Consider the following 27,941-nt stretch of genomic DNA (forward strand, 5'->3'; position numbering starts at 1 on the left):
GGGCTTTCCAAGATATGCCCATGTCACACCAACACTCCTCAGTCTGCATTGGTTGCCGATCAGTTTCCGGTCACAATTCAAAGTGTTGGTCATCACCTATAAAGCCCTTCATGGCACCGGACCAGGGTATCTGCGAGACCGCCTTCTGCCGCACGAATCCCAGCGACCCGTTAGGTCCCACGGAGTTGGTCTTCTCCGGGTCCCGTCGACTAAACAATGTCGTTTGGCGAGACCCAGGGGAAGAGCCTTCTCTGTGGCGGCTCCGACCCTCTGGAATCAGCTCCCTCCAGAGATTAGAACTGCCCCCACCCTCTTTGCCTTTCGCAAACTCCTTAAAACCCACCTCTGTCATCAAGCGTGAGGGAACTGAAACATCTCCCCCTGCCTATGTAGTTTTTTGTGTATGATATAACTATGTATGTTTTTATATATTGGGGTTTCTTGTTTTTTAGACTTTTTAAATGTTATTATTGTTATTTTAGAATCTAACTATTAGATTTGTCATTATATATTGTTTTTATCATTGCTGTAAGCCACCCCGAGTCTACGGAGAGGGGCGGCATACAAATCTAATTAATAATAATAATAATAATAATAATAATAATAATAATAATAATAATTCCCATCCCTCTTTGGGGCCAGCCAGAGGTGGAATTAGCTGTTTCTCTGAACCACTCAAAAAAGAGTGGTTTTTGTCTTTTAAATCCAGATGGACTAGTGAATTTAGTCTTGATGGGTTTATTCTCCTATGTTGTGCCATGTATTTATGAATTGGTTGTTTTTTATTGTCTGTATTGTCATCTTTGAACCTGTGATCACTGATAAAGCAACTTGGAACCCCCAGAAATTAGCAGATTTTCCTTCTGAGAGCAGGGAAAGAAAATCCAAGTTCAAAACTGCCTTTGTGCAATTTTCCACAATCTTGGGATAATTCTTCACTAGTATCAAAGAAAAGGAGGCGAATCATATTTGAATATTACAAGTGTTTGAGAGCCTAGCAAAGAAAGGAACACAGATTACATTTCAATTTAACCATATTTCAGAATTCTCTTCACTGAGAATTCTGTAACCAGTAGCTGACCTAATTTTTCTTGGAAGCAAAACAGATAATAAAGTAAATGTAAACTAATTTCTTTCCATGGTTAGCAAAGTTTGATCCAGAATAATTGGGAATGGAATCTCTCCATTTACCTTTCCATGTTACATTATATGTCTACTCTTCTCTAAATCCAATTGCCAAGTAGCTTTTTAGAGTTAGTACTGTAAGTAACACCCAGTGAAGGGCTACCAAAATTTTTACCACCACACCGTGGGCGTGGCTTATGCAGGACGCCCTGCATTTTCTTTCAACATCTTTCAGTGCAAATTGGGTGCTCTGGGGTAGAGCTCCATGTTTGCTGCCCCACTGCATCGTCATCGTCCCCCCTTCCAGGCAGTAGCCCATCCGTGGTTACACCACTTGCAAAGCTCTGTTATGCCTAGAGACAGCTGCATGGACTTTTGTTTTTTGCTAAAAAAAGAAAAAACGAAACCAAGAAACTGGAGCCCCAGCCAAGGGGGATCTCGACAGCCACAAACATAGGCTTAGCAATCCACTTGCAGTAGAGACATTGTGCCTCTTGGCAGTCCTCCCAATGCTAGCTAGCTAGCTAGCTAGCTGTTTGTTTGTTTGTTTGTTTGTTTGTTTGTTTGTTTGTTTGTTTGTTTGTTTGTTTATTTATCTATCTATCTATTTATTTATTTATTTATTAGATTTGTATGCCGCCCCTCTCCGTAGACTCGGGGCGGCTCACAACAATAACAAAGACAATGTAAGAACAAATCTAATAATTTAAAAAACACTAAAAAACCGATTATTAAAAGCAAGCATACACACAAACATACCATGTATAAACTGTATAGGCCCGGGGGAGATGTCTCAGTTCCCCCATGCCTGACGGCAGAGATGGGTCTTAAGAACTTTACAAAAGGCAAGGAGGGTGGGGGCAGTTCTGATCTCCCGGGGGAGCTGGTCCCTGAGGGTCGGGGCCACCACAGAGAAGGCTCTTCTCCTGGGTCCCGCCAAACAACATTGTTTAGTTGACGGGACCCGGAGAAGGCCAACTCTGTGGGACCTAACTTGTCACTTGGATTTGTGCGGCAGAAGGCGGTCCCGGAGATATTCTGGTCCGATGCCATGAAGGGCTTTATAGGTCATAACCAACACTTTGAATTGTGACCGGAAATTGATCGGCAATCAATGCAGACTGCGGAGTGTTGGTGTAACATGGGCATACCTGGGGAAGCCCGTGATTGCTCTCGCAGCTGCATTTTGCACGATCTGAAGTTTCCGAACAGAAAGCATTACAGTAGTCGAACCTCGAGGTGATGAGGGCATGAGTGACTGTGAGCAGTGACTCCCGGTCCAGATAGAGAAGCACCAGGCAGTGATGGGCTACCAAAATTTTTACTACCACACTGGGCCCTGGCTTATGCATTTTCTTTCAACATCTTTCAGTGCAAATTGGGTGCTCTTGGGTGGAGCTCCAAATTTTGCTACCGGCACTGCGTTCCTGACCGTACCCGAAGGAGCCCATCCCTGGCACCAGGGACGGGTTCCATAGAGCGCAATTTATCCAAAGAATTGAAGGGGCGTGCCTATGTCCCATGGATGGGGCTTCATTTGTTTGTGTGGCCCAGTTCCTGGCATGCCATGGCTTGGTACAAGTCCACAGACCAGGGATTGGGGACCTCTAAATTCTAGTTCTGCTTTAGCTAGGAAACCAGCTGGGTCGCTTTGGGCTTGTTACTTTCTCTTAGCCCTAGAAGTAAGGCAATAAGAAACCAGTTCAGAAAATGTTGCCAAGAAAATTTTCTAAGTGGGGACCAGGAGTTAAACTAACTCAAAAGGCACAAAGAACTTAATATGGCTATCTCCCTACGCTAGCACAAGTGGGGTGTGGGCACACACCCACACATGAGGGCACTGGCCGGCCATTTATGTGGCCCAGTAACCAAGAGACCACAGCCCGATAGTGGGCCACAGCCCACACAGACCCTGATATGCTTTTAAATGTATTTTCTATATCCTGTTCTAAGCCGGCCAAAGTCCTTTGGGAGTTGGATGGCATTAAATTAAATTAAATTAAATTAAATTAAATTAAATTAATGGTTGGTTGGTTGGTTGGTTGGTTGGTTGGTTGGTTGGTTGGTTGGTTGGTTGGATTTCTGTGCTGTCCTTCTCTGCAGACTCAGGGGGCTATTAAATTAAATATAGACACAATATAGCATTTGACAGTTATTTTCAAGTCTTTCATTGCTACCAAATACTAGCCTATTACAGTGGTACCTCATGATAGGAACTTAATTGGTTCCAGGAGGAGGTTCATAAGGTGAAAAGTTCGTAAGACAAAACAATGTTTCCCATAGGAATCAATGTAAAAGCAAATAATGCATGCAAATCCTTCAGGAAAATGTAAAACTTTAGAAGGGAGGCGAACAGAGGGCAGGGAGGAGCAGCTAAAGGGGGCGGGTGGAAGAAGCAAGGCTAGGCTAAAGGGTGAGTGGGAAGGAAAAAAGGCAAGGGGGGCGTCCCTCCCTTTTCTTTCTTCAAAAGACACCCTTTCAGTGCCTGTGCAAACACGCTGTTCTCTGCAAAGTCTTTCCCCCTCCAAGCCGCCCCTCCCTTTTCTTTCTTCAAAAGACACCCTTTCAGTGCCTTTGCAAGCATCCTGTTCTCTGCAAACTCTTTCCCCCTCCAAGCTGCCCCTCCCTTTTCTTTCTTCAAAAAAGGGGGGGAAAGAAACCCCTTCATCCCAGCAGCAGCGGCTTGGGTTCGTAAGGTGAAAATAGTTTGGAAGAAGAGGCAAAAAAATCTTAAACACCGGGTTCGTATCTCGAAAAGTTCGTTAGAAGAGGCGTTGGTAAGATGAGGTACCACTGTATTATTCCCTGACTGTTAGTGCTTTACTGCTGACAATCAATTCTAAAAGGCAGATACGATCTCCTTCTTCACTGTCAATTACAAGTCTAATTGCTGTTCCAGTCGGCATTAATTTGGCCTTCTTTGTGTTTTAGTCCCAGTTTTTTTCACTGTGCTCCTTGACTTTCATTACTAAAGCTTCCCGTCTATTTCCATTTCCAGCTGTCAAACTGTGTTGAGCAGGGGTGGGCTTCAAACATTTTAGCAAGGGGTTTTCTACCTGGTTGCTGGGTAAGTGTGGCCATGGTGGACGTGGCCTATTTGGTCTCCTGCACCTTGGCGAGGGGGCGTTCTTGCCTTCCCGGGGCCCTGGAGGTTTTCCTCAAGGCTCTGGGAGGGCAAAAACTGCCTCCCCAGTCTCCAGAGGCTCAAACCTCTGGTAGGTAACACGGTTGTTAAGTGAATCTGACTTAGACATCCACATTGACTTACTAATCAGAAAGGCACAAAAGGAGATTCTGGTCACAATTCAATGTGTTGGTTATCACCTCTAAAGCCCTACATGGCTTAGGACCAGACTATCTACGGGACCATTTCCTGCCACATACCTCCCAGCGACCGATTAGATCCCACAGGGTCGGCCTTCTCCAGGTCCCGCCGACTAAGCAGTGCCGGTTGGCGGGCCCGTAGGGAAGGGCTTTCTCTGTGGTGGGCCCAACTCTTTGGAACCAACTATCTCCCTAGGTCCATACTGCCCCCACCCTGCTGGCCTTCTGAAAAACCCTGAAAAACCGGCAGGCCTGGGGGCTGTGAGAACCAACATAGTTAAATCCCGTCCGAAGCATGTTTGATTGGTATGATTGCACTGTTTAGATTAAAGGGCTTTTTATACTGTTAATAATGTTTTTAATTGGTTTTATATGATGTTAGTTTTATTGTTGTGAGCCGCCCTGAGTCCTCAGGGATTGGGCGGCATATAAGTTACATTAATACGTTACAAATTTAATTAATAATAATAATAATAATAATAATAATAATAATTATTATTATTATTATTATTATTATTATTATTATTATTATTATTATTAGTGTAAAAGTTGATCATCACTTTCTATATCTTGTGCAGATTTTTCTCTATTGGTGATTGATGAGTGTCACCACACTCACAAAGGAACTGTTTATAACAAGATTATGGAGAACTATTTGGACCGCAAACTGAATGGCCAACAAGGTTTACCTCAGATTTTGGGACTCACAGCCTCTCTAGGCACTGGAAGTTCAAATAACCTGGAAGCAGCTAAGGGCCACATCCTGGAGGTGAGTCTGACAGAAGACACTTGGTTCCAGTATCGAAAGTTTGGTGGCATTATGGGTTCCTCTTTTTTCCACATAGTCATAAGTTTGGAGTACTGTTCTGCATTGCCAGTACAGTTCTCTTTCATACTGATAGTGGGATTTTCAAAGGGCATACCCTGTTTTCCCTGAAAATAAGCCCTAGCCTGAAAATAAGCCCTAGCCTGTTTTTATGTATGTGCCTAATACAGTGGTACCTCTACCTAGGAACGCCTCTACTTAAGAACATTTCTAGATAAGAACTGGGTGCTCAAGATTTTTTTGCCTCTTCTCAAGAACCATTTTTTACTTAAGAACCCGAGCCCAGAAAAATTTCTCAGGAAATTTGAGAACGGCATGAAGGACTGGCCGGTTTCCTACCATTCCCCCTTTAATCCCAGCCATTCTGGGCTTTTCTGGGCTGCTAGAGGAGCCTTTCGGTGGCGCTTAAGGGGGCTTTAGCAGTCCAGAGAGAACAAAGCATTTTCATTTCTCTGGGCGCTTGGAGAGGGAATAAACCTCTGCCAGCACCCAGAGAAAAGAAATGCTCCCTTCGCTGCTTCCTCTTCCTTCCCATTCTGAAGGGCTCCCCTCTCCTCTCGCTCGCTCGTTTTATACCTGGTGCCTTTCCTTCACCGTGGTGATTCCTCGATTTGGCTGAAGCCGGGTTGATCCGGCCAGGGCAAACGGATCATTTTCCTTTCTATCGGTGCTTGGAGAGGGAATAAACCACTTCACTGTGGTGACTCCCTTGCACTGCCTCCCATATGCCCGGCACGAGGTTGCCTCCCGGAGCGTCTAGGCGCAGAAAGGCAAAAGGGGGCACTTCGCTCCGTCCGGATCAACCTGGCTTCAGCCAAACCAAGGAGTCACCATAGAGAAGGAAAGGCACTGGCTACATAGCGAGCGAGCGAGAGGAGAGGGCAGCCCTTCAGCATGGGAAGGAAGAGGAAGCAGGTAGCAGCAGCAGCAGCAGCCACCTTTCAATCAAAGGAGTGGCAGGGTTCCCCCTCTCATCTGCCTGGGTTTTTTTTCCCTGGCGCAGTGTGCGGGAGGCAGCCCCGCACCAGGTGTATGGGAGGTGTGTGCTCCTCGCCGCCCCAGAGTCCCTCTTTTTTTAAAAAAAAAAGCCTTAAAGTTTTGCATTTTTTTGATTCACCTCACCTTCTTCCTTGGGCAGCAACTGTCCTCCTCCTCTTCCTCCTCCTCCTCCTCCCACCCAAATTCTGAGCTTTTATTTCTTTCCTAATGGGTTTGCACGCATTATTTGCTTTTACTTTGATCCCTATGGGAGAAATTGCTTCTATTTACAAACTTTTCTACTTAAGAACCTGGTCACGGAACGAATTATGTTCTTAAATAGAAGTACCACTGTATAAGCACTACCCCGAAAATAAGACCTAGCGAAGACGGGTGGGCGTGGCCAGCATAGGAGGCACCGAGCATGGGCCCAAGTATCTGGCAGCAGCCATAGCCTGCGCACCACAGGGGAGTTGATTATCTATGCCAGTGTTTCCCAACCTTGGCAACTTCAACATATCTGGACTTCAACTCCCAGAATTCCCCAGCCAGCGAATGCTGGCTGGGGAATTCTGGGAGTTGAAGTCCAAATATCTTCAAGTGTCCAAGGTTGGGAAACACTGATCTATGCAAGCAACAGGCAAAGGCAGAGACAGAGGGGGAGGAAGGCGATCCGGATGCAACACACAGGCTGCAGGAAAGCCGAGCATCGGACCAGAATGATGAGTGGCCCTGGGAGACACATCTTTATATGGTGAGCTATTGGTGGGCTAGAGCAGCAAGCAGCCACAGGAGAATCATCTTTGCTTCTCTTGGCTTGCCTGCAGCCCACACACCACATCGGGGTGCCTTCTTCTCCATGCCTTCCTTTCTTTGCAGCCTCAGAGTGTGCCGAACAAGGGACTGGCAAGCTGCAGCTCTTCCTGGATATCATCGATCCTTGGGTGCTTGTCGGCTCTTTCAGCTTTCAGGCTGATCACCCTGAAATCAGTGTTTTCCCAAAAATAAGCCCTACTGCTTACTTTGGGGCCCAAAAGAAAATAAGACCAGGTCTTATTTTCGGGAAAATACAGTTCAAAAACAAGCACATGCTTTGTATCTAGTAGATCATAGCCTTGTCATCTACAGTTAAGACATATAAAGTGCTTTCCTTGGGACCTTCTAAAATAGATCAGCAACCTTGGCGGTTAATGAGGCCATAAGAAGAATCTTACCGAAGGAGGCCTGCTAGCCACAAAAAGGACATTTGGGAAGTTCTCAGGCTTTGTCCTTCCCCAGAAATTAATATTCAATATACAGTAGTACCTCTAGATACGAGCTGCTCCACATGCGAGTATTTCAAGTTACGAGCTGCGACGCGAGCAAAGTTTCTGTTCGACACCCGAGCTCAAATTCGGGATACGAGCCGAGCGTCCACTAGGTGGTGCAAGAATTCCATTTTTTCCAGTTATCTCCAGGCGAAAAACCAAATCTAAATCCATTTGTTCGAGATACGAGATGATCGACATACGAGGTCAGCTCTGGCACGAATTAAACTCGTATGTCAAGGTACCACTGTATTGTCTGCAATACTAAAGGAAGAAACCATTGGTGGCTCCTTTCAACCCTAACTTTTGCTTAGCCAAACGGAGTTCAAAAATGGGACTCCTGAGCTCTGTTTCTGGCTGAGAAAGCTTCTGCAACCCCCTGCCAGTGATAACAGAGCTCTGGAGGGCTGTCCATCACCCTCCTGAGCTCCGTTTTTGGCTGGGATCGCCTTCTGCAACCCTCTGCCAGTGAAAATGGAGCTTGGGAGGGCCCCCCAGGCACCCCCGACACAAGGGATGCCGAGGTAGCCACACCCACCCTGGCCGCCTAAGGTCAAACACAACCCTGATGCGGCCCTCAATCGAGTTTGACATCCCTAACTTAAGACCAATCAGCTTAAGCCTATTTCCAGAAGTCGTCACACAGCTGTGGTCATTCTTTCCAGATCTGTGCAAACCTGGACGTTGAAAGAATTGTGTCAATCGATAAACAGAATCCCTCTTTTGATGGCAAAGTTCCATGTCCCAAGAAACAGTACGATCTGACGGAACCAAGGTTGCAGGTAAGATCACTAGGAATCTCTTAAGGAACTGTTGGGAAAAAAATGTTTGAACAGTGTAGAATCTATGGCACAGGTGGCACGCAGAGCCATATCTGCTGGCACGTGAGCTGTTGCCCTAACTTAACTCCAAAGTGCATGTATATGCTGGCCAACTGATTTTTGGCTCACACAGAGGCTCTGGGAGGGTGTTTTAGGCTTCCAGAAAGCCTCCAGGGAGATGGAGGAGGGCGTTTTTACCTTCCCCAGCTCCAGGGAAGTATTTGGAGCCTGGGGAGTGTTCTGTCGGGCTCTCTGGTAGAATCCTCCCAAAAATTCACAGGTACAAATTTCAGACACAAACACATTTGAAAATTCACAACAATATTCTTTATAATGAAAATTCATTTAAACTAAGCCCTCTTTTTGTATAGCAAAGAGCACTGGTCTCCAAACAAACTGGTAATTGGTACAAGTCCCTTATCAGTTCTGAGATACTTAGCTTGCAGTTGTGAGGCAATTCACAGTCCTTCTTTCACAAAGTGAAACACCCTTTGCTCTGCTTTAGTTTCAAAGCGAGGAAAAAGCAACACACCAAGGTCGGTCAGCAAGACAGGCACGAAACACAACGATCAGATAATCCTCCACAATGGCCAAACCCACACGCTGCTCTTTATAGCAGCCTCACTAATTACCACAGCCCCACCCAACCACAGGTGGCCTCATTTTCTTTGATAATAATCTCTCAGTTGTTGCTGCCTATGCATCGCTCTCTGCATGCGTGGCTCTATCATTAACTCTTGTTCCGAATCCAAGGAGGAGAGAGATAATTGATCTCCTTCTGAGCTGTCTGCCACACTCTCTGCCTCCCTGTCACTCATGTCTTCTTGGTCAGAGGAGCCTTCACCGGGAGCAAAACAGGCCTGCGGCATGTGGATGTCTCCCCCACATCCACAGTCCTTGGGGCAGGAGCTGGGCCAGAGCTAACCACAACAGGGAGGGTGAAACACAAACCTACTGGGCCCACCAGTAGGCCATTCCCAGCCTCCCGAGAGCCTCCAGGGGCCGGCAAAGCTGTTTTCGTCCTCCCCAGGCATTGAATTATGGCTTTGGGCACTCACACATGCGAGATAGTGCACGCCCACACTCCTTCGGCACCTGGGGAAAACAAGGTTTGCCATCACTGGTGTAAATGAAAAGGCTAAAATTTCTCCCACTCCACCTTTCTCGTTTTATCATCTCCAGGACCCATTTGGAGAAAAGCTCAAGGAGATAATGACCCAGATTTATACTTACCTAAATGTATCGGACATTACTGCGAACTTTGGTACCAAGTGGTTTGAACAGCAAATTGTGGAGCTCGGAGTGAAAGGTGAGTATCCCATAGGAGGCTTTGTAATAAAGGTAGTCCTCGACTTACAACAGTTCATTTAGTGGGGGGATCTGCGCATGCGTCGCCCTAGATAGACGCACCGAGAGAAGGCTCCCTCATGTGAAGAAGGAAAAGGAAAAGTTAACCCCTGACAACCCTCTCTAGCTTGGTGAAAGTGGATTGAGAGGAAGCGAATTGAACAAGGCTGTTGAAAACCTTATGGGAAGGAGTTAAAAGTTGAAGCAAGCAATAGTTTTTAAAGTGTGTAAGTGAAGAAGCGAGAACAAAGGAAAGATGGCGTCTACTACGGAGTTGGAAGGAAAGATGGATTCGTTGCTTAAAGCATTTGCTGACATGGGACAGCTGCTCCAAGATATGAAGAAGGAATTATCAGTCGTAGGGGCTGGAATGGCAGACTTGAAAGAACAAACCAAAACACAAGATCAAAGAATTGGGAAACTGGAGGTGGGGAAGTCTCGCCAGGAACTCCGCATCATTAACTTGGAGGACAGACAACACAGATCTAATCTTCGTCTGAGGGGTTTTCCCAAAGACTTTGCGGAGAGCTAACATCTTATTCAAGAAATTCTTCAGTGGCTCAATGAAAACAAGGTTAAATGCGACCTACAAGAATTTGAAAGAGCTCATTGGGCTTTTGGATCCCGGAATCGAGGGGATTCAAAAGACATTATCGTAAGATTTGCCTCAGAAAGGAGAGCAGCAGAAATATTCAAAGAGTTGAAGCAGATTTTAAACTTACGTTACAAAGCCATTCCAATACGCGTTTTAAAAGATTTGTGTGCTGAGAACCTCAGGATGAGAAACCAGATGAGAGAAGTGACCTCCCAACTTTATGAAAATGGAATTAAATTTTCATGGCGTTATCCAGCTACAATATTTGTTTTTAAAGATTCCAAGGCTTTCCAGGCGAGATCGTTGGAAGAGGGAAGAAATTTACTTCATCAGTTGGGATTAAATCCGGATGGAGAGTCCCAGGCACAGACATCGAAAAGCCGGCCAGAAGCAGCTGAGGGTGAGCTGTTTATGCTCCAACCGACCCGTGTAGCAGAACAAAGCAGGGCGGAGCAGATCGCAGCACTTCAAAAAGAACTGGACTCTCTCCAGGAGAAAGAGAAGAGGGATGAGCCAAGGGTCACCCACCAGAAGAAAAAATAATAAACTGAACTGAGCTGACTTGCTAATATGGTACCATGATTTTCAACTTATTAATCTTTTTTTTGTGTACTTTTTTTCTTGGTTTTCTTCGCTAACTAATAAAGGGAGAGGAGGGAAGGAGGGGGGAATCTTTTGATACGTTGTAAAATGGGGAGAAAGGGGGGAGCTTTCTGGTGGAACGCAGATCCAAGAGTGCCTCTCAATAACGAAAGTTTTTTTCGTTGCCTCCCCCTGGGGGGGGTTTAGGGGAGTGGCACTAGGGTGGGGATTCATGGTAACTAAAAAACATTTTTCCGGTATGCTCTGTTTTGCAGGAGGGGGAAATGTATTTAAAATTGTGTAAATGGGTGATATAGGGTTATTATCGTTGAATGTAAATGGTCTTGCATCACAGAAAAAGCGTTTTAGGATCATGAAGCTGGCTAGGGACAGTAAAATTGATATTTTACTTTTATCAGAAACTCATAAAGGAAGGGAAAAAACAGATAGATTAGTTACAAATAGTGAGTGGCAGAAAGTTTATGAGTCGAGAGGGACAAGTAATTCAAGAGGAGTTGCCATCTTGTTTAACCGAAGGGTGCACTTTCAATTAATTAATATTGAAAGGGACAAAGATGGCAGAATGTTATTTATTAAGGGGAAAATAAAAAATAAGTTAGTAACCTTAGCGGTAATTTATGCTCCTAATGTAAATGCAAAACAATTTATAATAAATGTAAAACGGAAACTAGACAATTTTGCGGAAGGTATAGTGATTTTAGCAGGCGATTTCAACTTGGAATTAACAGCAGGGATGGGGGAAAAGAAAAAGTTACACTTAAATAAAATCAATATGACAGATTTACATGAAGACATTGTAAACAGAGACACCTTTTATTCTGCAAGACACAATAAATTTAGCTGTATTGATTATATGCTAATTAATAAGACAGATGAGGCAAAGCTTAAGAAAGCGGAAGTTAAAACTATCTGGTTATCAGACCACGCACCTCTCCTGGCAGTGATTGAGATAGAGAGCTGTAGGAAATAATGGATATGGAGATATAACCCTCTGGTTTCAGCTAATGATGAGAATAGAATTAAATTACAAAGGGAACTGAATGGATTCTTTTGTACTAATTCAAGAGGCGAGATTAAACAAACAATAGTCTGGGATACACATAAGGCTGTTATGAGGGGTAATTGTATTAGTACAGAAGCTTTTATTAGGAAATCCTGGGAAGCTGAGAGGAAAAATTTATTGAGAGAAATAGATTTAATCCAAGAAACTTTAAAAATTACAAGAAATAGAGAATGGAATTCACTATTATTACTTAAGAAAAAGAAATTACAATTACTTGACGAAGAAAGATGGAATAAAATGAAGATGATTATAAAACATAGAATTAGGGGATGGGGCAATAAATCAATGAAGCAAATGGTACATTATTTGAAAAAAAGAAAAGAGAAATCCCACATCTCTGCTTTAAAAGATAAGGAAGGCCTAATTAAACGTAGTAATCTAGAAATGGAAAAAATAATGAGAGATTTTTATGAGAATTTATACAAAAAAGAGTATGTTACTTTGCAAACTATAGAGGTTAAAAAGAAATTAAAGGAAGAGGATAGACAAATGCTAAATGCAAAAATTACAAATGATGAGATATCTAGAGTTATTAAAGGGTTGAAACCTGCTAAAGCCCCAGGTCCAGATGGTTTTACTGCTGAATATTATAAAATGTATATGAATGTATTATTACCGCATATGGAAAAATTGTTTAACAATGTAATGGAGACTTTTGAAACTCCACAGACATGGAAAATGTCAGAAATTATAACGGTCCCAAAACCAGATCGTGATTTAACTGACCCAGGTTCTTATCGCCCTATCAGCTTATTAAATCAGGATTATAAAATATTTATGAAAATATTGGCAAACAGGGTGGAAAATATTCTATCGAAAGTAATTGGAGAAGATCAATATGGATTTGTTAAAGGAAGGAAGATTTATGAACCAATAAGGAATGAGGTCAATGTTTTACACCATGCTACCAATACCAAAAGAAAATTAAGTATTCTAAAATTAGATGTCTATAAAGCTTTTGATAAAGTTAACCACGATTACTTATTTCAATTATGTAAAGATTTAAATATGGGAGATTCATTCTGTAGAATTATAGAAGCAATATATAAGGATAATATAGCTCAAATCAGAGTAAATGGTAACAGAACAGAAACGATTAAAATTCAGAATGGAACTAAGCAGGGTTGCCCACTATCTCCAATGTTATTTGCATTAGCAATTGAGACTTTAGCAAACAAAATTAGAAATGATAAGGAATGGAGAGGTTATCAAATAGGGAAATTTGAATTGAAATTAAATTTGTTTGCAGATGATGCTATAGTGATGTCCGAAACCCCAATAGAAATGATGAAAAGAATAATGATATTGCTCCAGGAATTTAAAGATCAATCTGGACTTAAGGTTAATATAGAGAAATCAGAGATAATATGTTTAAATACTGGCCCTAAAGAGCAAATCGAGATACAAAAAATATCAGGATTGAAATTAGGTTGCAAAAAAATGAAATATTTGGGAATTTGGTTGTTTAAGAATCCAATAAAAATAGTGACGGCTAATTATAATTTAATATGGAAAAAAATCCAGAAGCAGATAAAAAATTGGAAGGGTAAAAAGTTAGGAAGAATTGCCAAGATTAGGGCCCTTAAGATGATGATTATACCAAAAATGATGTATTTGTTTCAGGTTCTACCAGGTAGTTTTCCTGAGGCAAAACTAAGAGAATGGGATAACAAATTAAGTTATTGGATTGAAGGAGATAAAAAACCCAGAATAAGGAAGCATTGGCAGTTTGCACAAGAGAAAGAGGGAGGTTGGGGCAGTCCATGCTTAGTATTATATAGAAATGCGTTTCAAATGGAAAGGTTAATGGAACTACAGTTATGGGGGGAAAAGAAATGGGTAGAGTTAGAAAAAGAAATCAATAATATAAACAACAAAGAATTATTATTTAAAAATTGGAGTAGAATAGAAACCAGTAAATTAAGTGATCCTTTTAAAGCATGTTTAGAAATATGGTATAAATGGCAGAGGAAAAGTGGAATAAGGGTATCCAGGCTATCAACGTTATATGTATTGAATATAGGGGATGATGTTAATTTAAGTAGAATCATTAAGGTATTAAATAGTAAAGGGATAACGAGAATTTAACAATTATATGAGAAAGATGGAAGAGTCAGCAGAACTCGATTGGAATGGTGGATTGGTAAACAGAAATGGTTGCAGATTAATGCAATAAGTACATATTTAAATAAAAGTGAGAATAAAGAAGCTTTTTTACGAGAAGAAAATTGCTTAGAAAAAATAATAAGAGAAAAGATAAATGAGAGCAAAGCACAAGCCGGCAATATATACAGAATACTATTGCAGATGGAAGAGGAAGTAACAAAAAGTTTGACAAGATGCTGTCAAGACGATTTACTAATAAATGAAGGGGAAATGAAAGAAATAATAGAAAATATATATAAGATTAAAAATACGAGAGTTAGAGAGATGAGAAGGAAAATTTTACATAAATGGTACTTTACACCAGTACAAATTGCACACTTCCAGGGGAAAGAGAAGGGTAAATGTTGGCATGGGTGCCAGGAAAAGGGAATTTTTATACATATGCTCTGGGAGTGTGCAGAAATTCAGAAATTTTGGAATTTAGTGCAGAACGAAATTAACAAAATGTTAAACATTAACTGGATAATTACAAAAGAAATAGCAATTTTAATTAAATATAGGGAATTAGGAGAATTCAAGGAAATCAAAGCCGCAGCATTGGAAAGTGCCCAAGCGGTAATGGTATTAGGTTGGAAAGATTCTACAAAATGGACATTAAAAAATTGGTACTGGTACATGGTGGACCACATACATTTTGAAATTATGGAAATAAGATTAAACAATTTTGATGAGAATAAATTGGAGAAGTTGATGGTGCGATGGAATAAGGTAAAAGATTATATGTTAAGTAGAATCTGTGATATAAATACGAAAAATAAATTGAAATCACTCTTTTAGTAATATTTGACGCAAGATAGAGCCAAGGAGTAACAGATAAATAATTAAATTTTTTTTGAATCCTCTTATATGGGTGGCGGGGGTGATGGGGTGTGTGTTATTGTTAGGTGATGGGCACATGCACTGTGCACTGTTATATGTTTGTTTTATGTAAAAAAAAATAAAAATCAATAAAACTTTATTAAAAAAAAAACCCAGTTCATTTAGTGACTCTGCAAATTTACAACGGCACTGAAAAGATGACTTGTGACCAGTTTTCACATGACCATTGCAGCATCCCCTTGGTCATGTCGTCAAAATTTAGATGCTTGGCAACTGACTCATATTTATGATGGCTGCGATGTCCTGAAAGTCATGTGAGCAGGTTTTGCAGCACTCTCACAAGCAAAGTCAATGGGGAAGCCAGATTCACTTAACAATATGATTCAGCTGTTGAGAATCTTAACCATTCTGGCAGGAAAGCTCACTTGACAAATGTCTCAGAAACAGAAATTTTGGGCTGAGGTTGTGGATTACCTGTATACATGAATTTGGAAGAAAGAGATGTTCAGAGACAGACTTAATATCTTTTTTATTTTTTCCCCCACTTCTAGCCCTATGTTAGTTGTGCTAGCTAGAACAGTGATTATCATGACATTTGCTCTCTTTGTGATATTAAGGAGCAAAAGAATGTTGCCCCAAAACCCGGGTTTGTGCCCTGCATCTTCGGAAATACAATGACGCCCTGATGATCAACGAAACCGTGCGCATGATTGATGCCTTCAATATACTGGATGAGTTTTACCTAATAGAACGTGCTACTAAGAAATTAACACAAAAAAGCGAACAATTTCTTTTCCAGCTCTTTGATGGTAAGTGTCTGTCAGTCATGGAAATGCTAGTGGAAAAAGAAAGGATGGGGTAGCCTCACTGTGGTGGATGTGATGGTGTCATTTTTCTGATTCAGACTGAATTCCTAGGTACCCATTTGTCCCTTAGCTGAAAAATAACAATGTGGTTGCCCAGATATTCATTCATTCATTCAACCATTTGTCTAAAGTGGCTTAGGTTTTCTTGCCTAAGCAGGGGGTTGGACTAGAAGACCTCCAAGGTCCCTTCCAACTCTGTTGTTTTTATTAACAACAATGATGATCATGGTGATGCTGGTTACACAACTAAAAACTTGAAGGAACTTTTCATTGTTGGAACTGCCTGCAGTTTAGTTATCGGTAAAGTGACCAGACGTCCCACTTTTGGCGAGACAGTCCCGCTTTTGGGCAATTTGTCCCGTGTCCTGTTTTTTTTAAAAAAAGGCCCAATTTTTTAAAAATGACCAACGCCTGGAGCTGCGAGGAGGTAGCTCCGGGCTCCAAGCATGCTCCCCGAGCAAGGGGGGGCCAGACCGTAAGAAAGACTGACTCTAAGCAGCTCTTCCCAGCGCCGCAGATGGGAGTGGCTTGGGTTGGTGGCCCTGGCTCCTCCTTCTCCTCGCTCGGTTCTTGCCTCCTCTGCCAGTGCCAATCTCGGGAAAGCAGGCGAAGCTCCACTAAACGAGCGCCAATCTCTCTCTCGTAAGTTCGGGAAACAACCGATCCGACCTCCAAGTTTGTTTGTTTTTTTCCCCTCTCTCCCAGCAATTGTTTCGCCTAAGCATCGGTGCTTTTTGCAAGCTGGCTTCATTCAGAAGGGATCTGCTCCCCTTCTGGGATCCCTTAAACGCTCTGCACTTTCCAGAGCGTTTGCTCAGCCGGTTTGCATCTGGCAACCCCTTTGCCTTCTGCAGTAGGGATTGCCTGTAGTCTGCCCAAGAAGCCTCTGGGGTTTAGATCTTCCTTTCCGTGATCTTCACCTTTGAATTTGCCTTTTTACCAAACCCGGTCACAGTTTTTGACTGGCGGGGCTTGGGCAAACCTCTACCTTTTTTCTGGTTGCCAAAAAGTAGTGATGGGTTGCTTTACAACAGGGCCCCGGTTGAAGCCTGTGGATGCTGCTGAGTCCTAATGAAAGCAATGCCTTCAAAAGAGGCTAAGAGCAACCCAGTGGGGTCACTCACGAACGCGAATCCTAGAAAGAAAGCTTGGGCACATTGTCTCTCTCTGGGTGAAGTGACATGGTGTAGAGCCATGCGCTCCCTTTTATTTGGGAACATAAGGAAATAGGGTATAATTACATATACATGTCAAAATGATACATCAACCATACAGCTTCAAACGTAACCTTTTGAGTTCTTCCTTTCCCATAGATATCAAGAAACAATCTCCTTGGAACTTCCTAAAAGCAGATGTTTATTCGCACCTAATTTCTCTGAAGGTTTCTTCTTTATCTGGCTTAATCTTTCTTAATTGCCCTGCTGTTTGTGTGCTCCAGGCAATGAAATTTCCCCCTTTGATCCTATAATATCCTGTCCAGAGTTGTGAAAGCTTTGTTTATAGTGAGATGTTTATTCTGAGCCCCGTTTCCCAGGAATGCAGATTAGGCGAGTTTATTGCCCTTCCTTGTCCTGGGTTTTATAGAATCAGGGTCAGGCAGAGTATATATATTTTTATGCTAGAAATCCAGATTTAATACAATCCTATCCTAACATAATTTGCTATACTGCAACAGAAGCCTGCGTGAGTTTGGGCGCATGCCGCCGTCTGTCCATCTGTGTTCTCCCCCCCCCCCGGGAATGGTGTCCTGCTTTACCAAGGTAATAATCTGGTCACTTTAGTTATGGGCAATCCTCAGTTTACAACCATATGTTTAGTGACTGTTCAAAGTTAAAAGGGCACTGGAAAAAGTAACTTATGACCGGTCTGTCATAGCAGCCTCACTGTTATATAATCCAAGTTCAGACTCTTGGCAACTGGCATGTATTTACAGTAGTGTTCTGGAGCCATGTGATCACCATTGGTGATCTTTCCAGCCAGCTTCCAATAAGATTGATTCTTCTCAGTGGGAGAAGCCGGGTTCGCTTCATAATCACATGATTCACTTATGACCTACAATAATTCACTTAACAACTGTGGCAGAAAGGTCATAAAATAGGTTTCGAAACATTTAACCCTCTTGCTTAGCACCTTCTGGTTCCAATTGTAGTTGTAAGTCAGACTCCTTGTGATGGCAATTACTGTCATATAATCTACTGCATTCTATATTAATATTAGGTTATGCTTTGTTGTTGTTCATGTGCTTTCCATTTTCTTATTCACTGCTTCCTACAAAGTGCGTTCCCAAAGTAATAAAAATCTAATAAATAAATAAATCAGTGCTGATGTTTGCCCAGGAACTCATGGACTCGTAGTGCGTTGTAGTGTGTTTTTTGTCCATAGAAGAGATCCAATCAGCCATGACGAAGACCTTGCGAGAGGTCCCCAAAGACGCCTTCCAAGGCGCGTTCCAGGCATAGCAGAGTCACTGGAAAAAATGTGTAGAGGCCCAAGGACAGTATTTGAAGAATTTTAAGTGTTTGTTCAATAAATTACTTTAAAAAAAAAATTGCATTACTTTTGGAACACACCATGTATGTTAACCATTTGAGTTAAATGCTAACTGAGATATAGGATATAAATATAAGAATTATTATAGATACCTGTCAGATTCAGGAATGCTTCTCCTGCTGCTCATCCTTATTTGAGACCACCCCATGCCTTTGGTTTATAGAGAACAGGTTGTCTCTCTTGGACCTTGCTAAAGACAGTCGCTACGAGAACCCCAAACTTGGCAAGCTGCAACAAGTCCTGCAAGATCAGTTCCAAGAACTGAAGAGCTCACGGGGCATCGTGTTCACCTGGACACGCCAGAGTGCCTATTCACTTCATAAGTGGGTCCTGGATAACCAGGCTTTGTGTGAAGTTGGGATCAAGTCCGATGTTCTGACTGGGGCTGGTTCCAGCAGTCAGACAAAACACATGACGCAGGTAAGTTTACAAAAAAAAAATGTGGAAAATCCTCCATCATTGATTGATTTGATTGATTTGATTGATTTGATTGATTTGATTGATTTGATTGATTTGTTTGATTTGATTGATTTGATTGATTTGATTGATTTGATTGATTTGATTGATTTGATTGATTTGATTGATTTGATTGATTTGATTGATTTGATTGATTTGATTGATTTGATTGATTTGATTGATTTGATTGATTTGATTGATTTGATTGATTTGATTTGATTGATTTGATTGATTTGATTGATTTGATTGATTTGATTGATTTGATTGATTTGATTGATTTGATTTGATTGATTTGATTGATTTGATTGATTTGTATATAACAAAATCCAATACTAAAAACAGTTAAAAACCCATTATATAAAAACCAATCATACATACAGACATACCATGCATAAAATTGTAAAGGCCTAGGGGGAAGTGTCTCTCAGTGTATCCCATTCCCAGGTCTTCTGTAAGTCTAATTGGAATGAGACCCCCCCGAAAAGACTGAAAGCCAATTCATAAGGGTGTATGCAAGGGGACAAAGGATATCCCACAATCATAATTTCATTTGATTTTGCAGGATCCAATCTGAGCTGGTTATTGGGACCAGAGGTTGGTTCTTCCAAGCCTTTCGGACTCACGCCGGAGCCCATCCTCAGGGCTCCTGCCCAAGTCAGAAATCTTGAAAGAACTAAACTCTGTGATTGAATCCCGCAACATTACCCTTTGCCTCCATTTGATCTTGTAAATATTATTTCCCAAATCCAGTATAGAAAACAGCCAAGAAAAATTATTTGCGTTTAATTTTGGTTTGGTATGACCAAGGTAGGAATCTGGTCTGAAACAGAGAGCTAATTTGACAAGAAAAAGCCTTTGCTCCTTAGGTAAAGGTAAAGGTTCCTCTCGCATATATGTGCTAGTCGTTCCCGACTCTAGGGGGCAGTGCTCATCTCCGTTACAAAACCAAATAATAAGAATAATTTATTGGATTTGTATGCCGCCTCTCTCCGTAGACTTGGGGCGGCTAACAACAATGATAAAAACAACATGTAACAATCCAATAATAAAAACAACTAAAAACCCTTATTATAAAACCAAACATACACACAAACATACCATGCATAACTTGTAATGGCCTAGGGGGAAGGAATATCTCAACTGCCCCATGCCTGGTGGTATAAATGAGTCTTGAGTAGTTTACGAAAGACAGGGAGGGTGGGGGCAGTTCTAATCTCCCGGGGGAGTTGGTTCCAGAGGGCCGGGGCCGCCACAGAGAAGGCTCTTCCCCTGGGGCCCGCCAAACGACATTGTTTAGTCGACGGGACCCATTCTTAGCATAGAGTTACAATGAAAGAGCCAGTGCTGTCCAAAGACGTCTCTGTGGTCATGTGGCCAGTATAACTAAAAACATTTTTTATGTGCTTTTGAACTGCTAGGTTGGCATAAGCTGGGACAAGTAATGGGAGCTCACCCTGTTAGGCTAGGGATTCAAATTGATGAACTGCCGATTTATCGATCAACAAGCTCAGCATCTTAGCATCTGTTCTTTCTTTGCTCCTTATCTTAATTCTAAAAGTGAAATTAATGCTAAAATCACTATGGGGACATGTCTAATGCTGTATCATGCCAAACTTTTTTGGGGGGAAATCTTCACTGTTTTAATGTGGAATAGAGCCCTGTTAAGTAAATGCCACATTTTTCGGAGAATAAGATGTACCAGAATATAAGGCACATGTTAGTTTTTGGGGAGGAAAATAGGGGCTAGCGTCTGGTCAGCTTCAGCACATTATTTTACCTCCTGGTTAGGGCTTTAAAAAATATTATTTGGAGAGAACAACAATGAAAGAGCTGGCAACCAGGTAGCACCTGGTTAGGGATGGAAAAAAACATTTGGAGCAAGTAAAACAATGAAAAAAAAAACCTGCAAAGACTTAAAGCTCGGAAAACATTCTTAGCATAGAGCAGGGGTCCCCAAACTTTGCAACTTTAAGACTTGTGGACTTCAACTCCCAGAATTCTCCAGCCAGCATGGCTGGCTGGAGAATTCTGGGAGTTGAAGTCCACTAGTCTTAAAGTTGCCATGTTTGAAGACCTCTGGCATAGAGTAACAATGAAAGAGCCTGGGAGATAAGAGCTGGGAAGATTGTTAGCACCTAATTAGGGCTGGGGCAAAAAAGCTTTGAAAAGGCTAAACTCAACAGTATAAGACACACTCAAATTTTTACCTGTTTTAGAGAGGAAAAAGGTGTGTCTTAAAACATTTCATTTCTGCATTCTTTAAACAGGGAAAAAAATATTTAGGACTTCAGAAAACACATGACTTGGGGAATTTTGTCAGGGTATTTCCAAAGCAATATAGTAAATATGTTCTGTAGTTTTCGGAAGTTCATGGCTAAGCTAAAACAGGCTTTGCAGGGCAGACTGGATAAGAAAGCACAACCAGATGAATTAATTTTACTTTATTGCTACCGTGACAGAATCTTGTGAGTCTAAAAAGTATATTTTTCCTTCTTCACAGGCTAGAAAGGGTCTTTGTCTCATCCGCTATCCAGCTGTGAGCTATGGTGTTTCGTTATCTGATTGTTCCTTTTGCAAGGTCTCTTTGCCCAGTCCCCCAACGTCATTTTCACATACCACTACATGCTCAAAAGAGCAGGATGGATTGATTTCTCATGGTTTGTGGCCTTGTAGCTAAATACACTGTATCAAGGAATTCCCGCAGCAATAATAGCTGTAGAAGTGATGTGCGGTGAAAGTTCTTTTTATGAGAAATAATCTGTAATATTGGGTCACATGTACAGGATTTCATTTGATGCAACATAGTCAAGAAGTTACATTTGCACTTCCCCGTACTTTAAAGCACAGCCTTTTGCCTGTCAGTTGGCAATCTTGCACAGCCCTAATTTGTAAGCACTGCTGGGCAGTGTTCCCTCTAATTTTTTTGGGGGGGCGGGGGCAGGAAAGTATAGTGTCTGAGTGGCAGTCCCTTCAGGACTGGGCGGCACAGAAATAATAAACAAACAAACAAACAAACAAACAAATAAAAAACCCACCCTGTTTTGCCTCAGAGAATTTCAAAATAAAATACTGTACTGTGTGTCTATAACAGCGAGCTCATAATAGGGCAACTCTATCAGTATCAAAATGCCACTTAATTAGTTGAGCTAGTTTCAAACTAGATTTTGATTTTCTTTCTCTTTTCCTTGCTCCCATTCTTTTTCTTTCTCTTTTCCTTCCTCTCTTTTTTCTATCTGTTTCTCTCTCTTCCTCTCTGCCTCTCTCTCTCCTTCCCTCTCACTCTTTCCCTCTCGGCTTCTGGGCAGGTTTGAAAAACTCTGAGTTGATGATGATTTTTAAGTGAGCCAGGGCTCACTGCTCAGCTTAAAGGGAACTATGCTGCTGGGGACACATCACCTCTTGAGGTAGCCATTCCTTAAACCTGGTTTTCTGCCCACCAAGATGTGCGTGCATGCGAGATTTCAGTGATTTTTTCGCTTCCGCACATGCGTGGAAGCAAAAAATTGGCAAAATATCGTGCACGCATTTGTTCCCTCGCGAGATTTTCGCTACCAGTTTGATGGCATCGACTGTATTGGTAGGAACCCACTACTGCCACCAAGGTTTCCTTGGGCAGCTCCTAAGAGGAAATCTTAGCAAAGTGCAGCCACATAACACTCTATGCTGCATTATATTCCTATACAATACTATTGAAAGTATTGATTTGTTTTATTTATTTTATTTATTTTATTTATTCAATTTTTATGCCGCCCTTCTCCTTAGACTCAGGGTGGCTTACAGCATGTTAGCAATAGCACTTTTTAACAGAGCCAGCCTATTGCCCCCACAATTTGGGTCCTCATTTTACCCACCTCGGAAGGATGGAAGACTGAGTCAACCTTGAGCCAGTGATGAGATTTGAACCGCTGACCTTCAGATCTACAGTCAGCTTCAGTGGTCTGCAGTACAGCACTCTACCTGCTGCGCCACCCCGGCTCCTTTTATTAGGTTACTGCAAACGAAGAGTAAATACAGTAACAGAAAAGGACAATTTAATCAAATTCGGCATGCTATTCTTTTGGCAAGACAGAAACGTACCACTGCAGTGAAACCCTATGGCACAGGATGCCTTAAGAAAAAAGGAAAGGCTTGTTATATATAGTTTATACCAGTCCCCTTTATGACCTGTGGACTTCAAGTCCCAGAATTCCTGAGCCAGCCAGCCATACTTCCCCTGGTCTATAGAGCACAGTGGTACCTTGTGATACGAACTCCTCGTCATACGAACTTTCCGAGATACGAACCCGGGGTTCGGAAATTCTTTGCCTCTTCTTACGAACTTTTTCCGCCTTACGAACCCACCACCCAAACGCCGAACCCGGAAGTTCGGCAAAAGTTTGGGTTCGGGTGGCCGCCGAGAAGCCCTGCCGCCCGGCTGTCGCCTTTTGAAACAGCCGGGGGGCTTCTCAGCGTCCTCCCAAACCCGAATGCCAAACCCGAACTTTTGCTGAACTTCCAGGTTCGGCGTTCGTGAGGCCGCCGAGAAGCCCCCCGGCTGTTTCAAAAGGCGACAGCCGGGCGACGGGGCTTCTTAGCAGTCTCCTGAACACCGAACCCGGAAGTTCGGCAAAAGTTCGGGTTTGGCGTTCGGGTTCGGGAGGCCGCCGAGAAGCCCCCTGGCTGTTTCAAAAGGCGACAGCCGGGCGGCAGCACCCAGCGGAGCGCCATTTTTGCAGGGGGGGGTTTCTTGCACGCATTAATTCATTTTACATTGTTTCCTATGGGAAACATTATTTTGTCTTACGAACTTTTTGCTTTACAAACCTCCTCCGGGAACCAATTAAGTTCGTAAGACGAGGTATTACTGTATTTGAATAAGGTCTGGTAAAAGTGTTTAAAAGAGGCCCGCTTCTGCCTACTGGGGTTGAGCATCCCAGTTTCACTCCAGGTTTTTTTTAAAAAAAGGTGCCTAATTTTGTCTTGGGTTTTTCTTTCAGCAAGAACAACAAGATGTTCTCCATCGCTTCCGAAAGGGGCAACTCAACCTTCTTCTTTCCACCAGTGTGGCTGAGGAAGGGCTGGACATCCCTGAGTGTAATATCATAATCCGTTACGGGTTGTTAACGAATGAAATTGCCATGATGCAGGTCAGTCAATTTTGAGAACCTTATTCAAATGCACCACGACACCTGCAGAATGTGTCGGGAAAGAAAAGGAAGAGTGTTGTTAATGCAGTGTTGCTAGTCCTTGAGAAAAATAAGAGTTCAGCTGAAGGGTAGTTTTTGACTGATCCATAAATGTTCTTGAGCAGGGGTGTCAAACTCAAAGCCCGGGTGCTTAGATCTGGGATGCGGGACTGCCCTGAAAACAGTGAAGAACTGTTTATTTTTTAATTTTTTATCCAAATGTCAAATGTACAGGAGGTAGCATTGGACGGATTATGAATACCCAATTCAAAAATTGTATTATTGTATTTTAATAATAATAATAATAATAATAATAATAATAATAATAATAATAATTTATTAGATTTGTATGCGGAGAGGGGTGGCATACAAATCTAATTAATAATAATAATAACAATAATATTAATAATAATAATAATAATAATAATAATAATAATAATAATAATGTCGCCCCTCTCCGTGGACTCGGAGAAGCTCACAATAAAATAACACAGTATAACAAATCTAATATTAAAAAAACCCTTAAAAAACCCAACATTAAAACCATGCAACACAATCATTCCATGCATAAACCATATATGCCTGGAGACATAGGTGGGTCTTTAGCAATTTACGAAAGGCAAGGAAGGTGGGGGCCGTTGTAATCTCTGGGGGAAGTTGATTTCAAAGGGCCGGGGCCACCACAGAGAAGGCTCTCCACCTGGGGCCCACCAACCGACATTGTTTAGTCGACGGGCCCCGGAGAAGGCCAACTCTGTGGGACCTAATTGGTCACTGGGATTCGTGCGGCAGAAGACAGTTCCAGAGGTATTCTGGTCTGATGCCATGTAGGGCTTTATTGTACTTTAAGATTGATGATATATTATATTGCATATGTGATTAGTATGAAAAGAAAAAACTTTTTCCTGGGGGGAAAAAAACAGCGAAGGACTGGCCCGCAATGCCTCTGCCAGTGAAAATGGAGCTCCTGAGGGCCGCTGGTGACACTCCCAACTTTTTTCCCCGGTAGAGGGTTGCAGGAGGCCAGCGCAAGCAAAAATGAAGCTTGGGAGCCCATTTTCACTGGCAGAGCGCTCTGGCTACCACAGGTGCCCCTGACACGAGTGACATTGTGCTGGCCACACCCACCCCGACCCCACAAGGTCAAACACAACCCTGATGTTGCCCTCAATGAAATTGAGTTTAATACCCCTGTTCTTGAAGACAAGTGGAACACACACCAGTGGCCATTGGAGCCCACTGGTTTGGAGTTGAATGCGGGTGAATGTATTGGGTGAATGCTTTTGGCTTTAAATGCAGATGCTCTTCTTTCTCTTTCTTAAGGCCAGAGGCCGTGCCCGGGCCCCAAACAGCATCTGTTCCATTTTGGCCAAGACCAACAGCAAGGAGGTGGCCCGTGAGAGGCTGAATGAAACTTTGGAGATCCTGATGGAGAGTGCCATAAAATGGGTGCAGAAGATGCCTGAGGAAGAATACCGCCAAAAGGTAAACAAACTTCCTGGAAAGGCCAAGAAAGTGGTCTTTTAGATAGTTCCAGTGGTGTAAAGTTCTTATCTTCGGGACCGCCTTCTGCCACACGAATCCCAGCGGCCAACTAGGTCCCACAGAGTTGGCCTTCTCCGGATCCCGTCAACTAAACGATGTCGTCTGGCGGGACCCAGGGGAAGAGCCTTCTCTGTGGTGGCCCCGGCCCTCTGGAATCAATTCCCCCCGAGATTAGAATTGCCCCCACCCTCCCTGCCTTTCGTAAATTATTGAAAACTCATCTTTGTAGCCAGGCATGGGGAAACTGACATATCCCCCAACTATCTTGGTTTGTTTACGGTTTGAATGGATTGTGTGATTATTTTTACTATAAGGGTTTTTTAATTGTTTTTAATTGTTTTTTAAATATTGAATTGTAGACTGTTTATTATTGTTGTGAGCTGCCCCGAGTCTTCAGAGAAGGCCAGCATACAAATCTAATAAATTTTACATCTTAAGATTTAATTAATTCAATGGCTAATACGGACGGGAATATAAAGAAAAAAATGGTTTCAGTTACTTACCTAATTTACATTTTTGTTATATTTTCAACCGCTTATAGTCAATCAAAGGATAGTAACACATTTCATATATATCAAATCATTCATAATTTGTCTCAAAAAGTTTATTACTTTTATGAATTCATCCCTTTTATTTTATTTTATATCTACTTCATATATATACCGTGTTTCCCCGAAAGTAAGACAGCGTCTTATTTTCTTTTTACCCCCAAAAGCCCCCCTACGTCTTACTTTCGGGGTATGTCTTATATTGGAGCTTTCCTAGCGGTGATGGCGTGAGCTTTTGGGGCCCCGGTGGGAGGGCACCGGCCACTGTTGCTTCTAAGCGGCGCCGTTGTTGTCCTCACGGCGCAAAGCCACGCAGTCCTGAATCGCTCCCTTCTCCGGCCAGCAAAGTCTACTGCCTAGGAAAGCAGCGCATTTGAAAAACGCTTTCCCGGAGGAAGGGACTGGAAATCCCCAGTAGATGCATCGCTATTTAAGGAAACGTATGCCAGTTGACCCCATCGGAAGGGAACAGGAATGGTGGCCGGGAGAAAGCAGCCAAAGATGGTCAAATCCCGCCCCGCTTAATGTTACGAACCAGGGGGAGAAGGGGAGGGGGCTTTCCTCATCCGCAGGTGCGGCGGGGCGGGAAGCCAAGCGAAGCCAGGGGAACCCACAAATCGCCATCTCGAACTCCCGCGTTCAAACTGCGAGAGCGCCCCGCTTCCTCTGCCCGCCTGTGACACCGCCTGAGAGCCCGGCTGCGCGGGGCGCACTTAAAAGGTTCACAACTGAACTCGAGAAAAAGCCGGTATATAAATCACAGGAAGCTCCCATAGGCGGTTGCAGAAACCCGCCAGGCTAGCAGCGAAAGAAAGGGCAGCTTTCCAGGCCCTGGTTCGCAAGGAACCCCTCCACGCGGTGCTCCAGACTTTCGGAAGCGCTGCATAACAGAACCGGCTCCTAAGTTTCGGGCTTTGTATGGAGGGGAGATACGCCTCTGACCAGTCTCCACCCGGGAGCAGTTTTTATCCCCCCCAAACGCCGCCCGCGCTCTCCGCCAGAAGCGCTGCTCAGCGCTCCGCAAAAGTTCCCGCTTTCTGGCACGACTTGGGATTCCATGCCAGCGCCGTCGAATTGAAAGCGAGCCGAGGTCTCCGGCTTAAAAAAAGGCGAGGGCCAAAAAGCGGGACTGAACGCCGAGCTCGCACTGCCCCCTGCGCCTCAGGGAGCCCCGCAGACGATGCCAGAGCCCTCGGCGGCGGGAAAGCAGCGCTCAGCCTCCAGGTGAAGCGGCCGGAGTGAGGGGGGAAAAAAGAGAGAGAGGGAGGCGCAGCTTCGGCAGCCGGAGCGAGCTGCTGGGCTGCGCATGGTGGGAGAAGCCCGGACAACGCCGGAGCGCTGGGCAGCACTACCGCCACCGCCACCGCCGCGGGGAGAGGCAGGCATGTGGGCTGGCGGCATTGGGCTTGGTGGAAAGTCCGGGGGCAGCTCCCTTGACTCCCCTCCTGTGGCTGCTGTTGAGGCGGCAGCGGCGTCCGCCTCCGGCGTGCGGCTTTCTCTCCATTCTTCTCTCTCCCCCTCTCGGGCTCCGAATGCGGCGGCGGGAAGAGGAAACGAGGCGCAAGGCAGCGGCGCATACGTCGCCGCGTCTGCAGGAACGGGTGGTGGGGCGCCACGAAGGGCGGCGCTTGAAAGCCACCACGGCGCTGTTGTTGTCCCGGTTCCCCGGCCAGCAATCCGGCTGCCTGGGAAAGCGTTTTTCAAATGCGCTGCTTTCCTAGGCAGCTGGCTTGCTGGCCGGGGAACCAAGCGATCCGGGACTGTGTGGCTTTGCGCCGTGAGGACAACAACGGCGCCGTGGTGGCTTTCAAGTGCCGCCCTTCATGGCGCCCCACCA

The 27,941-nt window shown here is 43.5% G+C and overlaps 1 protein-coding gene across 10 annotated transcripts in view; it reads left to right on the plus strand.

Annotated features, from left to right (window-relative positions):
- Positions 1-27,941, plus strand: part of DHX58 (DExH-box helicase 58) — a 45,909-nt gene that overhangs the window by 9,594 nt on the left and 8,374 nt on the right. For all 10 annotated transcript variants that reach the window (XM_070756361.1, XM_070756367.1, XM_070756366.1 and 7 more), the window contains exons 4-10: positions 5,028-5,218; positions 8,226-8,342; positions 9,564-9,690; positions 15,592-15,783; positions 18,554-18,810; positions 23,823-23,972; positions 25,335-25,496. In XM_070756361.1, the coding sequence (XP_070612462.1) occupies positions 5,028-5,218; positions 8,226-8,342; positions 9,564-9,690; positions 15,592-15,783; positions 18,554-18,810; positions 23,823-23,972; positions 25,335-25,496 (1,196 nt within the window). The remainder of the gene's footprint in view (positions 1-5,027; positions 5,219-8,225; positions 8,343-9,563; positions 9,691-15,591; positions 15,784-18,553; positions 18,811-23,822; positions 23,973-25,334; positions 25,497-27,941) is intronic.

The sequence above is a fragment of the Erythrolamprus reginae genome, chromosome 6 (assembly GCF_031021105.1).
Source record: "Erythrolamprus reginae isolate rEryReg1 chromosome 6, rEryReg1.hap1, whole genome shotgun sequence".
Classification (NCBI taxonomy): Eukaryota; Metazoa; Chordata; class Lepidosauria; order Squamata; family Dipsadidae; genus Erythrolamprus; species Erythrolamprus reginae.